The sequence below is a fragment of the Leptodactylus fuscus genome, chromosome 1 (genome assembly GCF_031893055.1).
Source record: "Leptodactylus fuscus isolate aLepFus1 chromosome 1, aLepFus1.hap2, whole genome shotgun sequence".
In the NCBI taxonomy this organism is placed as follows: domain Eukaryota; kingdom Metazoa; phylum Chordata; class Amphibia; order Anura; family Leptodactylidae; genus Leptodactylus; species Leptodactylus fuscus.
This window is the reverse complement of record NC_134265.1, coordinates 233,396,118-233,414,351: the sequence shown is the minus strand read 5'-3', so window position 1 is coordinate 233,414,351 and position 18,234 is coordinate 233,396,118. Positions and strand designations below refer to the sequence as shown.

At 42.6% G+C, this 18,234-nt stretch overlaps 1 protein-coding gene across 1 annotated transcript; it reads right to left on the bottom strand.

Moving 5' to 3' along the window:
* Positions 1 to 3,358: 3,358 nt before the first annotated feature.
* On the bottom strand, positions 3,359 to 18,197 carry LEPROTL1 (leptin receptor overlapping transcript like 1). The gene is made up of 4 exons (XM_075284240.1): positions 18,022 to 18,197; positions 14,774 to 14,849; positions 12,791 to 12,977; positions 3,359 to 8,765 (listed from the first exon to the last, which is right to left on the bottom strand). Exons 1-4 carry the CDS (start codon positions 18,035 to 18,037, stop codon positions 8,649 to 8,651), a joined length of 396 nt encoding a protein of 131 aa, XP_075140341.1. The 5' UTR covers positions 18,038 to 18,197; the 3' UTR covers positions 3,359 to 8,648.
* Positions 18,198 to 18,234: the final 37 nt, after the last annotated feature.

Sequence of the window (18,234 nt, the reverse complement as noted above, 5' to 3'; positions counted from 1 at the left end):
CCGGCACACAGTATGGCCTTTGCAGAGGTCATTTTCACACCTTCAGGGACTCTAAAGGGGACTACCAGCTTTCTTCCCATGATTCCAGCCCAAAACACGACTCTGCCACCTGCAGTCTTTATGGGATATGGTGACCATTCACTACTGTATCCATCTGGCCCATCCAGGGTAACCCAAAATTATTTTTCATGTACATTTAGGTCAACTGCAACAGTTTCTGGTTGTGACCTTTGTGACCTGGAGGATCCTATACCTTGAGGTCCATATGACTCCAGAGGCAGTCACAAATACCTGTTTGCTGCTGTGTAATGGTATTTTAGCAGCTGCTCTCTGGCAGAAACCTTCCTTATTATGCCTTCATCTGCACAAACCCCTCTGTGCTCCACATCTGCCATAAATTGCTTCGCAGTATCGTGATCACACTTAAAGGGGTTGTCCCATGAAAAGTATCCTATCTATACTGCTTGTTTGTGTGGATTTAAGACTCATCCTAAATACATTTCTTTATCAAAACTGCTTTGTTTGGCCGCTATCTTAATTCATTCACTTACACTGCGTTTCTATGGCCACTGGGCTTATCTGCTCAGTTCCCAAGTGATGTAGCTGCCTGCTCTCAGGGGGGAGGGCGGGGCTGGGAGCAGCTCTGAACTGTGTTTGTCTGACAAGTAACAGAGCTCCTCAGATGGGGGAGGTGAGATCTCCGGGATTACTGTGCTGTCTATCTTCAGCTTTTCCACTTATCAGCCGGTTTAATTGAATTTGACTGATAAGGGCTGAGATAACAAGTCCGGTACCTCTGTATGTAATGCAAGCTGACTCAAATCCAGCTCTGCTACATCAGTTTCCGCATCAGCTTTATACTGTGGTAATGCATTTACAACCAATCCCTCATTACAGACTGCAAACACAGCAGATAGCAGAGCAAGTGAAACCCTGCCCACCAATGTGCCGAGAAAACCAGGAAGTGAAGAGAGCACAGAACCTGCAGGCGGCAGAACAAGAGTTATGGGAATACCCCTTTAAGTTTTGGTCTAAGTTTACATAATGTCTTCATACCTTGTACATGGCATTACACTATTTGACACTTTTCAGCAGCAGAGAGATGCTTTTGCTTCCAATATTACTTGAAGCCTATGGCCTGCTTAATATTGTGGTACGTTCTTCTTAGGCTAAGGCCTCACACTGTGGGAAAAGCTGCAGAGAATCTGTTTCTTATTTGTGTTTATCTCAAGGACCATTTTTTAAAGTTGGACTGAACACGATTCCCATATAGAGATTAGCGCATAATTTAGATTTGGATGGGTCAACTCCTGTCTCTGTCTTTAGCCATAAGACTTTCCTGTTACAATTAGCTGCTTGTGAGGCCACAGTCTCTTATGCACGCCAGTGCCATTAAGGGAGGCCAAGATCTCCTGTCCTCTAATAAGCAAGTCTCCCACTGAATAACCAAACCAAAAAAAGAGCAGGCAACACAAGTAGAAGTAATATTGGCTTTAACTAAAACAGATGTTTCCCAGGATTTTTTTCAGTAAACATTCAGCCTTAGGATACATTGGATCCTTAACTTAGGACACGTGATTAAATGGGAGAGTAGAACTTTAGGGGTTTCAATTTTTTTTTTTTTAGCATAAATTCTGCATCAAAAGGAAAGCACACATTCATTACAGAAGACAGAACGTCTACTTTCTGGGTCTTCCCACTTACACTTGATTAATTTCTTAATATTATTGTGCATAGGAGGGTTCTCTTTTAGGGAGCGTTCACACCACCGTCTGTGTCTGACAGATAGTGTCTGTTCAAAATCTCGCACGGACATTAGGAGCGGACACTAGCTGTGTCCGTGACAGTTTTCATTCATTTAAATAGCGATCGAGTGCGTTCTTTTGCACTCTGTTCCTGTCCTTAACTGTCCATTTGTAAAGATGTCCGACTTTTCAAGCGGACAGCAAAACCCAACATGTAGGTTTGTTCTTTTTTTTTTTTTTGTAAAAACAGCTTTAAAAAAGCCAGGCTATTTTCCCCTCCTGTAAAGTGAAAGGGCTGAAAAAACCGCATTGCATTTTTTCCCGCACAGTTTTTGCAAAGAAAAAACGTGCGGTTTTCACCTCCCATTCACTTCTATTGCTTTCTTCAGGCGGAAAACACCTGAAGAAGGTCATTTCGCTTTTTTTTCTCTGCTAGCAGAAAAAAAAAAAAAAAGCTAGCATTCTACATAGATTAACATTTTATAGAGGAGGATTATGACGTGGATTCCGCTGTTAAAATCCTCGTCCATGTCCCCGTGTGAACTAGCCCTTTGCCTTCCTCCGTTAACACATTAACTGCCAATTTTTTATTTTTTTTTTAATAATATGGGAACTGCACTGTGAATGACCTCAGGTAAACAAGGCAATGCACGTACGTACGTGATCAGGGCGACATCCTGCTGGAGCACATGAATGTCCTGTTTCTATTCAATGACAGATGGCGTCTTAAAGCACCCAATCCACAATTGGAGATTGTGGCAGTTAATGGGTTAAGCAGGAGGCATTCTCCCCACCCCACCCCATTGGGTCTCTCCTATAAGCCACTGTAGATGGCACGCAGGTGCTTGAGCAGGAGAAAAAAAAAAATGACTTCCACGAGGCCGAGATCCAAAACCAGAAGTCGGGTGGCGCATGCTAAAGAAATAATCACACACCATGTTCCAAAGACAGGAAGTTTGGAAGTCCCGGTCTGAGCAGCAACACTATTCCTGCAAGAGAAAAGGGGTGGAGAGTGGAGACAAGGCTGGGAGCACAGAGGGCCCAAAGCCCGTCTAAAACTCTCATCCAGCTTTGCACAGAAGCAGGATACTGGAGCCAGGAGACCTGACAGGTTAAGAAATAAGGAGCAATTGGTTCACAATTTGGCAAGAACTTCCAGTACACTGCCCTAAGGACCATGTAGAGCCACAGGACTTCTAGGGGTGGAGTTCTTCTTAATCAGTTTCCTGTCCCTTCTTGTACCCTCCCAGTAATGAGGTCATGGAAGATGACTAGATAGATCTTCGAAAATAAAACGGATCAAAAACAAATGTCATTCCTGGCAATCACCCTGTCACATACATATATCTTATAGACACCAAAGGACCCTCATCCAACAGTCTTTTCTTTTGGATGTGATCATAATGTGTAGGCTGCTGAATGTACTCCTAAGCATTTGCTAGGGATAATGGCATATAAATTATCAAAATGTAAAGAATATGTAAATAAGACGTAATCGAACTACAGATTTATAGGAACTACAGGATCCCTATAGATCAGTGCATGGGTATTCAGATAAAATATTTTTTATCTATTAGAAAGTAGAAATAATACACAACTCTTGAAACAAAAACAAAAATTTAAGTCTTTATTATTTCCAAAAACTATTTGTAGAGAACAAGCATATTTCAGTCATATTACATGAAAACATCTTGGATATCTAAGTACAGGACACAACAGTATTATAACTACAGTACATGTTTCAAGGGAAAAATAGATTTTCTTAAAGGGAGTTTGTAACCAGAACCCAGCATACCAACCCAGTCCCACGGATAAAGGTGACCCTAACCCAACAGTGTTTTCCCCTGTGAATCAGCATTGGCATCACCTTTTGTCAATATGCAAATAAGCTCTTTGGAGCAATGAGGACATTGCCATTAATCCAGGGAGGAAAGCAGCAAAATCTTCATTGTTCTAAAGAGCTCATTTTTGTATAGATAAAATAATGGAGCAATGGAGGCACTGATTCGCAAGGAGAAAAACACTTTTTGATTCAGATAACCCTTACCGATCTATCTGCAGGACCGAGTTTGATACAATCGTTTCTGGTCATAGACTGTTTGACTAAATATTAAAGGGTTTGTCAAATTATTGTAATTTTTTTTTATCTGCCGTGCAGATATTGCCGTTATAAATCTGGCATCTCAGGATGTTCCAACGATGCCCCACTCAGGACATCCATCTAATACATCTCCTTCTGAAGACCACACACACCAAGTAACTTATGTCCACTAGGGTTGTTGAATCAGTAGGTCAAACCAATTCTTACGCTTATTTTTACACAGTTCGACTTTCAGAAATAGCTGACAGCTACGGCCAAACAGAAGCAGTAAAGCCAGCGATTGTTGTATAATTACTAATTATAGGAAGTCATTCTATTAATCTAATTAATTATACAATAGTATGAAGCCAAAGGCCTTGTTTCACTGCCTGAAACCTCTCGTACACAGGCCTATAAGTTAGCCAACCATTAAGAATCAGTGGACTTGAAGTGGGGAACCATCACGTTCAGCGGGGACTGGGAGCAATAATACAAGAGTGGGGCACTTTATTAAAAAACAAACCCCCCCAAAACACTACAGTAATAGCTAAACACAAGTATTAGAAAAAATAAATAAATCGTTCTAACAAAAAAATTGCAAGCCTTATATAACAAATGTAACAATGGGACATCTTCAATTTTGGCTCCTTAGTAGTACTAAACATAGTACAAGACAGTAACGTCACAATTTCTTTTATTTTTTTTAAAGTTTTAACTATTTGCTAGGTGTCCACTTGCTACTCCTGTATATTGACCTCCTCATACAGGGGGCCACTGCCTTACCAAATGTAACTACTCAGTTTCTTGGCATTTACTCACAACGTGACATAAAAGTGTTACAAAAGCTCTGGCTGTTTGTTGGGGTCCTCCCCATCTAGAAAATTCATATTACCTAAGAGGACATATGAACAGTAGCCAATAATGTAAGAGAAGCAAACAGACTTGTCAATAATCCATCCCTTAGGGCTAGTTCATACAGGCATAGAGGGTGCGGATTATGGCGCGTACTCCACGTCATAATCGGCCCCCTTACAATGGTGGTCTATGGAGACCGCCAGGTTTCTTTTTTCATGTTGCCACACACAGGAAAAAAGAAGTGGGCTGCCCTTTCTTGAGGCGGATTCCGCGGCTCGCTGTGCAGTGGCGTCCGCCTCGCGGCAGCACCCTCCGGAGTCAGCCCCATCATTTGCGCAGACTCCAGAGGGGGAAGCTGTGACAGTCGTGGCAGGCGGATTTTGACCAGAGAGTGACGCGGCTCCCCGCGTCACTCTGTGCCAAAATCCGCCTTACCACTTCCCCTTTACAGACTTTCAGAAGAGGCATGAATATCTAAGAAAGATATAGTGATTGTCTAAAATAAATATAACCTAAGAAATGAAGACACTGGATCTAGCAAACTATTGACAGTCATAATAAAAAAAATACACATGCAAGCCATTACAAACTGCAACATATTATCTGCTGTGCTTTCAATGCATGGCTCTGTCCTAACACACTAAATATTTACTGCAGTTATCTTCCAAGAAAGCCAAGAGCCATTCAGCATAGCCCTGAGAATGTGTCTGAACATTTCCTCCAGCCTGAAATAATAAAAACCTTTGGACACAAGTTTGTGCTGTGCAACCTTACGGAAAGCATCAGTGTAAAAACTACCAACACAGGATAGATTGTAACTATATAGAGTACATACCGTATACCCAAAACAATATACAGGGAGGAGGGTAGTCATGGACTCTTACAGAATTGCTACAGTCATTAAGTGTATTGTTGTGTTCATATTGATGCTGTAAGAGCAGACATGACATTAATGCATGCACGCAGACTGCTATATGTAACATTGGGAGAAAGGCTACTTATTTTAATGGTCCTGAAATGGTCCTATACTAGACTGAGCTTAAATGTGAGTGGTCACTGCAGTAGTGTTACACATAGGTGGAGGTACCAAACAAAGAAATTACCTGGAAATCTTATTCGTTCCGATGGCAGTTATGTCAATGTCTAAGCTATTTCTACATTGAGCACTAACAGGATGGAAACAAAGAAGGGGAAACGTCCAGTATTAAAACATGGAGACGTAAAAAACATATAGGAAATAGTAGTGACTGCATGTTTAGGACAAGCTAGATTTTAGGTTTGATAATATTTGTATACATGAATTTATCAAAGGGCATAACATATGTCATGACATATCTCTGTGTCCACGTGCATTCATCAACACAACTGACACTGTTGTAAAGATCTAGCCTCCTGCTTGTGTTAAAGGGGCTTTCCTTTGCAACATCACATCTAAGAGGTTAATTGACCGTGTGATAGCAACTTGAATGGCGCTATAATGGTTAGCATGGTTCCAGCGACCTGAACTTCAACCATCACAGGGATCAAAGATGCTACGACTATGGGTTAGTAGACCAGCATTCAAAACTGTCTATTATAAAGCCTTAAAACTATTTAATTAAAGGGAATGGCCACTTCCACAAAGTAATTCTACATGCCCATAAACTGCTTGTTGTGTCACAATAAACCATATAGATGCTTACGCTTTACTCAAGCAGGTTAGAAGACACATGGCAGCCCATTTGTATGCAATGTTAATAATGTATAACCAATGCCCTGCTACTCATCGGAAGCAAAGTGGCAGAGGTCACATGATTTATACATATGACCACTTTATTTGGCTGTTACCTGCACAGAAGAATAGCTGAATACACCTGCACCTAAACATCAGATGCCAGGTCCACAGCTCTGCACTTTTTACATGGCCAATAGAGGGGCAGCCAAAATGCATTTTTAAGAACCTGCTGTGGTAAAAACAAGAGGCTAGACAGTTTGGGACTAAAATTAATGCTATTGCTTAAATTACCACTCAACTAGTCGAATGACATTGATAAGATACAAATGTTTTAAATGTCTAGTCAGTGACAGCTAATACAGTAAGAAGTGAATACAGACGGTGTTACAATGTGCTTTACAGGGTGACATAAGCAGCATACAGTGGCATCCATTGTCCACAGCCAAAGAATATATGAACATTTGCTAGATGACTTTCTATTGAATAGCACAGACATATTCTGTGTAAAAAAAATAGCATATTGTTACATACCAGCCCAACAGAAGCCAAAAGAACACTTTTAGCTTCTACCGGGGGACTGTAAAACCCGCACACCCACAGTTTTTTGGTCAGGATTTTGAGGCCGAATTCGCCTCAAAATCCTGACCAAAAAGACGGCTCCCATTGATTTCAATGAGGGACGGTTGTTCTTTTTTCCGGGAGCTGTTTGTTCCGAAAAGAATGGACATGCTCATTTGCAAGGCGCAATCTGCCTGAAGACACCCCTGACTAGGCCCATTCATTTGGGCCTAATCCGGATCGCAGTGCCGCGACTGGATGCCTGTGCACTGCACCAGCATCCAGTCGCAGCTACCCCATATTTTGGACCAGAACCTGAGGAGGCCTCCGGTCCAAAACTAGTAATTAAATCCCACATACTACATAGGAGCATGTAGTCTACGTTATATATACACACGTGCAGCAATGACTCGTGTAATCTGCTTATGCATCTTTGTAGTGGCTACTGAAAAAAAACAGATGGTAGATACTCTGATTCAACAATGTCTATACTAACCATGTGAACGCTTCAGAATATCATCTAGGGAAGCCAGCAAGAGATGAAAAATATTTCTACTGAAGAGAAATAACGGTACATAAACTGCACACACTAAAAATGAATCCAAATATGTAAAAAAGCAAGCTGCTAAATGTCAGGACCAAGATACTCAACGGAAGGAAGTTTTATTTAAACCCCTCTTAGGTTAAAGATATGGGCAAAACCATAGAAAATACAGGTTAAAATTACACCACAAAAGGTAAGGATACACAGGAGTGAAAACTATTTTTTCACAATGCGTTCCCCTAGCCTTTTGCTAGATTCACCCATCTGTATCATGGATCTATGTCAGAGTCTATGTACCAGCCACAAATCTGATCCACTGGGATTGTACTGAACTTAAACAGAGATGATTATATAGTTCCATGTTGATCTAAGTTAAGAATAACATTTGTAATATGAATTATAATGTGTGGCCATATTATGGTGCAACACCAATGATGGATGATCTGCTTAGGTTGGGATAAATCCATTTTTCACACTGCCGTGTTCAGGACACAAGAAGAGAACATAAGCATGTTCTTGCCCACAGCAGCAGCTTATTCAGTGCCTGAGAAGATACTCAACTTTCGGGTCCATTTAACAATGATAACCATAAAAACTACTTACATTGGCATTTCTGCCTTCAGTTAAACTAACGGAAAAAAAGAATTCAGTAATTTCATTTGCCACTGCCCATAACAAAAAAAACAAACAATAAGGACAAAAATTCTTATGGTAAACTCCATTGTAATATAAATAAACAACTCATATGGATCGTAATCATAGAATAAAATACATAAAAATATCTACATTGGACATCTCAAATAAAATAGTGCATTGTCTAGGCATTTCCTATGAAAACGATTTGATACACTGAGGCCCTAACTAAGGACAAGGAATGACCTAAAACAAAAAAACAAAACCCTAAAAGAGAAAGCTACCAAGACAGTATGTAAAATAACATAACACATCAAGGAAGCTGGATATTTTTTCTGACTAAAGTAAATTCCTGGTAAGCCATTCTGCATGTCCATGGCAAAAGCATGATTAAACAATGACAAGACTCCGCATGCTGATGCCAGTTTTATCTGTGCTTAGTCCTTATCACTGGCTGAATGGATGGGCGCTGGAGTCAGATCATGGTCGTTTTGTAGAGTTCAGTTCTAGCATTATATTTCACCACTGCTGCCAACTGAAATCATCATTGCTGCCGAACACAAGGAAGAAGCCTAAGATGGTAGAAAAGATGACTGTGTTTCCTGTTAGGACCAGTGCACATGCTCCCCAAAAAATCTGTGAACAAGAGAAAACAACACAAAATGGATTATTTTCAATATCTCCAGCAAAATGCCTGATCAGTTTTCTGACATAGACGTGTTAGTGTAAGTTCACACAGGGATTTTTGGATCAGAACCTGAGGCGGAAGCTCAGGTTCCTAACCAAAAACCAGGCAGCCGCAACTGAAAGCCAGTGCATTGCACAGGCATCCAGCCGCGCACTCTGCTACAGATTAGGCCCAATGAATGGGCCTAGTCTGTAGGAGGGAGTGTCTTCAGGACGAAAATTGTGAAGCGACTCGGCCTGAAGAATGAGCACCTAGCTTCTTTTTTCTGGGAGCCAGAAGAAACGGCTCCCGGAAAAAAAAACCTGAGCGGCTCCCGTTGATTTCAAAGGGAGAAGTCTATTTGGACGGTGTTTTGAGGCGGATACGGCCTCAAAACCCTGACCAAAAAAAACTTAGTGTGAATTTACCCTTATAATGTGGCGCATCTTTGGACATGACCCTCTCTTGTGCCAAAGATGAGCCACACCTCATTCTGATAACCTGTCCTCAAAGGAAATCAAGCCATGGTTTGACAAGTGCCAGACCATAGAAAATTTCTGCATTCATGGTCGTATCAATTAGCAACCGATTAAGATAATAGACTGTCACCTCCAAGTTTTAATCGTTTATATTTGCAAAAATGTTTAAATTTCATTGTCTACAAATCTCAATATGGTTAAGTTCATGCGAAAACCCTCTTAAAACGAAGGCCCCACGTTGCAGAAACACAACTTCTTCAGCAACTTTTGTTGCAGATTTTGTTGTGCTTTTTTGAGCCAAATCCAGAAGTGGATTGAGCAGCAGTTAGAAGTATAAGAGTTTCCTATATATTTCCATTCCTTTTGTAGCCACTCTTGGCTTTGGTTCAAAAAAATGCAACAAATACTGAAGAAAAAAAAAAAAAAAAAAAAAAAAAAGCTGAGTTTCTGCAACGTGTGGCCTTAGTCTAAGAGTACATTCCTATCTATCGCATCAGTTTTTTTTGTTCCTTAAACTTTGCGTTTCCGCAAAGTGGGGCCTCAATGTAAAGTGGACCTTTGATACAAGTCTATGGAAGAATACTGTAGGGACAGGGGGCACACAATACTGAATATCGATGAGGATATGAAAGGTCCTTATTAAAGTCATTACTTCCGATGATGCCTTAAGATTTTTTTTTTTTGTTCAAGTTTACAAATTTCTACACCAACAACATAAGCGGTCATCAGTTTTTACTAGGATGGCCACACAAAGTACCGTATTTTTCGGACTATAAGACGCACTGGACTATAAGACGCACCTAGGTTTTAGAGGAGGAAAATAGGGAAAAAAAAATTTGAAGCAAAAACTGGTAAAATATTTAATGTATGGGAGTTGTAGTTTTGCAACAGCTGCAAGGCCACATTGACAGGTGACCCTGCAGCTGTACGGGGATGCATAGAGTGGTTTTTTTTTGCGGGGCCAGAAGTACTTTTTAGTTATACCATTTTGGGGAATATCTATTGCTTAGATCACCTTTTATTGAAAAAAAAAAAAAACGGTGGTTTATGATATATGATTTTCTACATTTATATATATATTCTAGGGACAGGAGGTGATTTAGAACTTTTATTTATTTCATATTTTTAAAGCTTTTTTTTTTTTTTTTTTTTTTACTATTTTGTCCCCCCCCCCCGGGGCTTGAACCTGCGGTCACTTGATTGCAAGTCCCATAGACGGCAATACAACTGTATTGCCGTCTATGGGACATTCTGTCTATTAGTATTACGGCTGGTCATAGAGACCAGCCGCAATACTAATACAGCAGTGACAGGCCTGGGAGCCTCATTAGGTTCCCGGCTCTCACCCGAACAGGTCGGCTCCTGCGATATCGCCGCGCAGGAGCCGGCCTGCAACTTCACAGGTACGGGGCCGGTGGGGACCGGCCCCGGGGGAGAAGGGGCCACCGATACTGACCCGGCATCCGCTGTGCTAGAGAGGCGGATGCCGGGGAGGGATAGACGCCGGGGCCTGAGACATCGCTGCCCTGCCCTGCATGAAGCCAGCGGCAGGGGGACGGAGGAGCGGAATAGCATCACTCCTCCCGCTGCTGGCTTCATGCAGGGCAGAGGAGCGCAGCGATGTCTCAGGCCCCGGCACCTGTAATGGCGTCTATCACTTGCCGGCTTCCGCCTCTCTATTACAGCGGATGCCAGGCGCCACATTCGGCCTATAAGACGCACCCTTCTTTTCCCCCCAAATTTTGGGGAAAAAAAGTGCGTCTTATAGTCCGAAAAATACGGTAGTTCAAGTTCTGTCATGTAAAGTCCAAAACACATCCAGTATTTATGTTATTTTTTTGACAAAAAGACGTATCTGACTAGAAGACAAACCCAGGTTTAGATAAGTTTATAATGCCAGGACACCAACGCTGCATAATACTACATAGGAGGGAACTAGCATTGCATTACTTAGTTGTCCTTATACATAATTCACATTAACAGTGGCTGGGAGGAACAGTCTCCTTACATTAATCCCTTACATTAAGTGGCAGAAGGGATCAGCAATCGTCTCTGCAACCTGCACAAGAGTCCTCATGGGTGAAGGCAGCAGGGATGATCCCTGTTGTTGCTAGTGCAGGGGATCAGAGCCTGGGAAGGGACAGCAGGCAGGAGATGAAGGTTTCTCCCAACTGCTGTCATAATGAAAGTGCTGGGAGAAAGAGGTCCAACAGCAGATGGCCCCGTACTGTTACAGTAGCGAATTCAGCAATTGCTGGATTCACTACTGGAAGAGGTGAAGGGGCGGGTTCGAGCTGCATTGCCTACAGGAGAAGCTGCTGAGCCCAAGAGAGCAACCCCTGCTCAGGTACAGTAGTATAGCTGGCAAATGCAGCACATAGATGAACTGCACAGAACACCAGGTGCTCCTGTAGCCATCTTCAGGCAGCACCTGGTGCTGCAGAAATTTTAAGAAAACCGGATGAAATTTTGCTGCAGGTAGTGTTTTTCCATCTGTCGAAGGCACAGATCCATCTCCATATGGTGCCAGAACAAATACCTCTTGTGCCAGAACCAATGTCATACAAAATTTATGGGATCCGTAAAAATTGCTGAAGGGAAACCTGCACAAGTACAGTTCATATCACACAGTACCTTTCAGGTTTGTATAATTAAGAAAATAAATAAAATAAAATTATATATATATATATATATATATATATATATATATATATATATATATATATATATATATATATATATGCACACACACACAAATTGATCAGTATTCAAAGCTACGAACACTATAAAAACCCAATGGAATTTGTCTTAGTATGTATACCCTATTGTGCAGGTTGTTTTGTTTTACTTGATGCTATTGTGTTTTATTACATGTATTCCTACTCTGCCTGCAACAAAGTGGTATGCAGTAAAGTATTATTCATACACATTGTAGTGCTAATATTTCGACTATCTTGGTCTACATCCATTATCTGTGCACCAGTTAGGCACCATTCACATCTGCGCTCAAGTTTCCATTCGGAGAGTCCGCTTTGACCCCCCTTGCCTCCCCGAACGGAAACCTATATGCATTAAAAAGTGGTTACCTGGGAAACATGCAGACCCCATAGACTATAATGGGGTCTGTGTTATTTCCGCATGAAGCATGCGGAGAGAAAAGCGCTGCTTAAAGGTTTTTCTCTCTGCAGGTTTCGTGCGGAAACCCTACAGACCCCATTATATTCTATGGGGTTTGCGTTTTTTTTCCAAGAAAATGCATATAGGTTTCTGTTCGGGGGTCCCCAAGCAGACTCCCCAAAGGCAGATGTGAACTGGGCCTTAGTGTGGTTTTGTCATTTTGATCAGCTTTATGTATTAAAAAAAAATTTAAAAAAAATTTATATTTGTGCTCTTCAATAAAGTTGAATTTTTATATTTGTAAATTGCTTGGCTGTTTATTTTCTTGATTTACGGTAAATACCTGGAGATGTCAAAAGACAATGTACCACATCACAAAACAAACTCAAATTGCTTACCAAGTCTGCTCTGGCAAAGACGATAGGCAGTCCAAAAGCAGACACCACAATCCCAGTAGTAAGAAAAATGGCCAGTTCCTTGCATGCATTACTTGCAGCATCTGTGTCATCTACTACTCGTCTTGCTATGCAGTATGGAATCGGTGCCAACACGTAGAAGAACAGTACAAATAATGGCAAATACTGACTGCAAAAGAGAAAAAAAAACCACATCTGACAACCTGAGAATGAAACTTTCAAGACTGGAAAGCAGAAAAATAGATCCTTAATTCAAACTTCCTTTCTTCATGTCATTTAAGTATGTGCTTGGAAGTGAAAAACACAGGCAGTCTTCTAAGATATTATTGCTATGGGAAACAAGAACCTTTGTCCCAAAACAGTAGTCAGGACCACAATTCCAACCATTACTTCACTCAAAATGAAGTAAACAGGACATAGTCGGGGCAATATTTATGGCCATTCTATGCCTGCACAGGCAACTCTAATGCTCCTTTAAGCAGCCATCTGACTCTCACCACCCTCACTTATCTGATGACCTATTCATAAGGATAAGTCATCAATAGCAAATTCCCACAAAGATGCCTTCACACATGGAACTTCTTATTGAAAATCAGTCTGGCAAAAAATTCTGTGTGTAATTCCCAAAGGCCAGAAATCCGAACGCCGGTATGTTTAAATGGTAGCTGTCATTTCAACCAATTTTGCATAAATCAATAGTTTTTTTTTTTTTTAAAGCAAACTATTAATTTATGCAAAATTGGTTGAAATGACAGCAACCATTTAAACCATACCAGCGTTCGGATTTCTGGCCTTTGGGAATTACACACAGAAACCTGTAGACCCCATTTACCACAATAGGGTCTGCCAGGTTTCCGACAAAAACGGCGGAGAGAAAAGACCACCTTCCAGGACTTTTCTCTCTGCTGATTTTAAACAGAATCTGGAATGGAGAGGCTCAAACATTAGTGTGCACCTAGCGTAAAGGAGCCATTATAAGTGTAGATGCACGTACTGGTAATAAATAAACCGGCTACATGCAAACAACCATAGTGGTTTTTACTTTCCAGAAAAATGAATCTGTAATCTGCAAAAAATGTGTCCATATTGCATCTGTAAGTCAGCTGTAATCACAGATAAGCTCATCTACCTGTATGGTTTGTCTTTGCTGCAAACATGGACAAAGGACTGGCTCCATATTTTAGAGATGGTTTCTACGGCCTGGACACTGTTGTGTTGAAACTACCAACATGTGTATGTGGCCACAGCAATACTATCTGCAGTTATGGATCTGTAACTACAAATAACATACAGAAATCTTCTCTGGTTGTGTGCATGTAACTTAAGTAATACTTGCTGGTCTGGGTGACGCTATTATCAGTGCAAACATCTGGTCCTCCACGCCGGCACCTGTTTACATGGATGTAGCAGGGAGGTGCTTGTCTATCCAAATTACCACTGCAGCCAATCACTGGCCTCAGTGGGTAGTTACTGTATACAGCTGTGGTCAGAGGTTGTAAACATATTCTGGGTCTGAGGACTGAAAGTCAAGCTAAAGTAGCAGCATTGCCTAGGAAAGGTAAGTAGCACTTGGATTATTAGGGGTCATTCACACAGTAACGTCGGGCGTGGATCACAGCCATACACGCTGGCGCTACGGCAGACTGCCGAACACTTCCCATTCACTTCAATGGGAGCGCTCGTAACAGCGGCGTTTACGAGCGCTCCCATTGAAGTGAATGGGGAGTGTTCAGCAGTCTGCCGTAGCGCCAGCGTGTACGGCTGTAATACACGCCCGGCGTTACTCCGTGTGAATGCCCCCTTATATTAACTAGACCCAGCTTCTACCACACAAATAAAATAACTGAGAAAACCCCTTTTACTTGTCTCTATAACATCACAAAAAATTACTTAAGGGAGACTTCCTCATTTCTGAGTACCCCAAATATACTAAAATATTTAGCAGAAGGCAAAACTTTCACTTACTTATACTGCGGCAGGGCACATCCAAGCATCAAGAACATCAGTCCGATTGCTCCGCCAAATGACAGGCTGATCAGAGCTAAAACAAAGTGAACCTCAAAGAATTAGTCATAGAAATAATAATCTCAAAGAAAAGTTATAACCAAGCAGGATTATTTGAACTCAGAAGACCACCACATGATCGCTACGGTGTTTTAAAGGGCATTATGGTATTTTACATAGACAAAGAGAGAGAATGTACAATTCTAATCTCTGTCATTAAGGAGTCTTCCTTATCAGCCACATTCTTAATATAAGAAGCAAAAGATTCCTACCACAGTTCTGTCTAGTGGTCTCCATAGCAGACAACAGTCTCGTTTTAGGCACAGATAGCTCGCAACACTGGGGCTTTCAAGTGTTCAAAGATCTATGGTCAAATAGCTAAAACTGGAGGTTATGAACATCAGCAGATGAGCCGTGCGACCAGTCAGCAGGCAGTCATCTGACCACTGTAATCCCTCCAGGCAGTTTAACTCTTATAAAGTAATGACAACATGGCAGATTTCTGAATATCTGTGCCTGACTGAAGAATGTGTCTAGGATCAGGGGTAGGGAACCTTTGGCTCTCCAGCTGCTGTGAAACTACAACTCCCAGCATGCTCCATTCACTTCCATGGGAGTTCCCAGAACAGCAGAGCCAGTATGCATGCTGGGAGTTGTAGTTTTGCAACAGCTGGAGAGCCGTACGTTCCCTACCCCTGGTCTAGATCATATCTCCTCAACTGCTCACTTGAACTAGGTCAGACAGGAATATACAATAGATTGAATGAGGCAAACGGCACTCTCTCATAAGCATGGCATATTTATCAGATGCCATGCGTGGCACATACAAGAAGGAGAAGGGATTTGACAATGGAGAAAAGGTGGAACAGTTCACATTATTGCATTTAAGTGTCTGAACAGTTTCCCCTACCAAACACTAGAATATAGGCACCACTGCTGCACCACATTTCCATACTTCTACAGCTGGTCTGGTTGGGACCACTATGAAATAAGTGCCCAAAGGAAAAATAGACAAGAGAAATGCAGAAATCACTTATTTTCAACCTCAGCTGGTTTCCACAATGCATTACTCTCAGCTGCTACTTTAGCTTTGTGCAGTGGCCAGCTGATATCTGTAAATAGAAAAGCATGTCAGCCATAAGTGGTATTACCCTGCTGCAAGGTAATGCATTTCTGTATAAAATTCACTTATACCAGGCACATTCCAGGGCTTGCGCCAGTGGAAGTCCTCACCGCACATAACCGCTGAGGTCAACTCACTCACATACATCCCTGCGACATACCAGGTCCTTTCCTTAGGTTGCTGGTTGGCCACAGCTATCTCATGTTGTGAAGACTTCTGCTGGAACAAGCCCTGGGCGCCATGGGACTGATCATTGGCCCGGGACCAGTGGCGTAACTACCACGGAGGCAGCAGAGGCAGCTGCCACAGGGCCCGGGACATTAGGGGCCAGGTGACAGCTGCTACCGCTGCTATCATTATTCTCTGAGGTCTTTTCGGACCCCCGAGTATAATGATCGGGGCCCCCTGTTGGTGGAATACTTTCCACCAACAAGGGGCCCGAAGCTGCAGCAACGGCTGACACACAGGAGCTGCAGGTCTGGCTCCTCTCAGCGCTTCAGGACGCTCCCCCTCTCTCCCCCCCCCTTTCTCTGCCTGTCCTCTGTCCACTAATGAGAGGGCTGAGGAGAGCCCAGGAAGCGGGGCTTACCCCTGCCGAGCTCCTGCCATCCTGCACACAAGAGGAAAAGAGGAAGAAAGGAAGAAGGAAAATGAAACTAAAGATACACAGATACATACTGGGGTTACTATACTTATTAATATCAGGCATTTGGGGTGATTACTTTTGTTTTAGTAACTCCATGTGCCTCATATTAATAGAAGTTAACCCTATCATGTCCCTCACATTAACCCCTGTGTGCTTCACCATAAGAGTTACTGATATGTGAGACATATGGGGGTAATAATAATGAAGATACTTTATTATTACCTCCATGTCTCTCACATATCAGTAACTCTTAACAAGGGTTAATGTGAGGGACATGATGGGGTTAACTGCTATTAATATGAGGCACATGGAGTTACTAAATTGTAATGCACATGACCAGATTTTTTTTATCCACAATTGTCCTGGTATAGCGGTCAGTGGTGACGTGACAGTATTTAGTCCTGTAGGGGCCACTAAGGGACATAACATTGTGTGCAGGGGCCACTATTGGGTATAATACGGTGTGCAGGGGCCACTATTGGGTATAATACGGTGTGCAGGGGCCACTATTGGGTATAATACGGTGTGCAGGGGCCACTATTGGGTATAATACGGTGTGCAGGGGCCACTATTGGGTATAATACGGTGTGCAGGGGCCACTATTGGGTATAATACGGTGTGCAGGGGCCACTATTGGGTATAATACGGTGTGCAGGGGCCACTATTGGGTATAATACGGTGTGCAGGGGCCACTATTGGGTATAATACGGTGTGCAGGGGCCTCTAAGGGACATAATACGGTGTGCAGGGGCCTCTAAGGGACATAATACTGTGTGCAGGGGCCACTATTGGGTATAATACGGTGTGCAGGGGCCACTATGGGGTATAATACGGTGTGCAGGGGCCACTATGGGGTATAATACGGTGTGCAGGGGCCACTATGGGGTATAATACGGTGTGCAGGGGTCACTGTGGGACATAATACTGTGTGCAGGGGCCACTGTGGGACATAATACTGTGTGCAGGGGCCACTGTGGGACATAATACTGTGTGCAGGGGCCACTGTGGGACATAATACTGTGTGCAGGGGCCACTGTGGGACATAATACTGTGTGCAGGGGCCACTATTGGTCATAATAGAGCGCGCAGGAATGTGTAGGAGGGACTCGGTCGAGATCTTCGGTGTCGGGGGGGCCCCATGTCAAAAGTTTGCCACGGGGCCCCGCCATTCCTAGTTACGCCACTGCCCAGGACAATGGAGAACTGAGGACAGGAGAGAATATTTTTTTTTGTTTGTTGGTTTTCACCTTCCCCTGCCTACAGGAAAAACAAAAATAAAAAAAAATTGGATTTCTTGCACAACCCCTTATGCTTCAAGTTGTCAGTTCTTCAAAAGCAGCTAAGTAAAGAGAGGTGACACATCCCCTCAGAGTAAGGCACATAGTCTTCAGCTGTCAGGGACTCCATGCACAGGGGTCAGGCTTTCAGGAGGAACATTACCTTTAATTCCAGCCATTGCAGCCTCTTCAAGCTGTGGGTTAATACACTAATGAACCGAGCCCGCCTTATTCCGCCTCCTCTAACGCTCAGCTCCGCAATGACTGCTGTGTTAAGCAGCCAACGAAACAGGCTGGGACTCGGCGATTTTTGCTTTCTGCACCCGAGACGACCACACCGCTTCCGCCGGAAGTAAGCGTACCTTCCCCTCAGACC

Coding starts and splice junctions, on each gene's coding strand:
- LEPROTL1 (XM_075284240.1), bottom strand. Junction 12,978..14,773: donor TGTGCCCTGCCGCAGTATAA/GTAAGTGAAAGT, acceptor TCTCTTTTGCAG/TCAGTATTTGCCATTATTTG. Junction 8,766..12,790: donor TCTTTGCCAGAGCAGACTTG/GTAAGCAATTTG, acceptor TCTTGTTCACAG/ATTTTTTGGGGAGCATGTGC.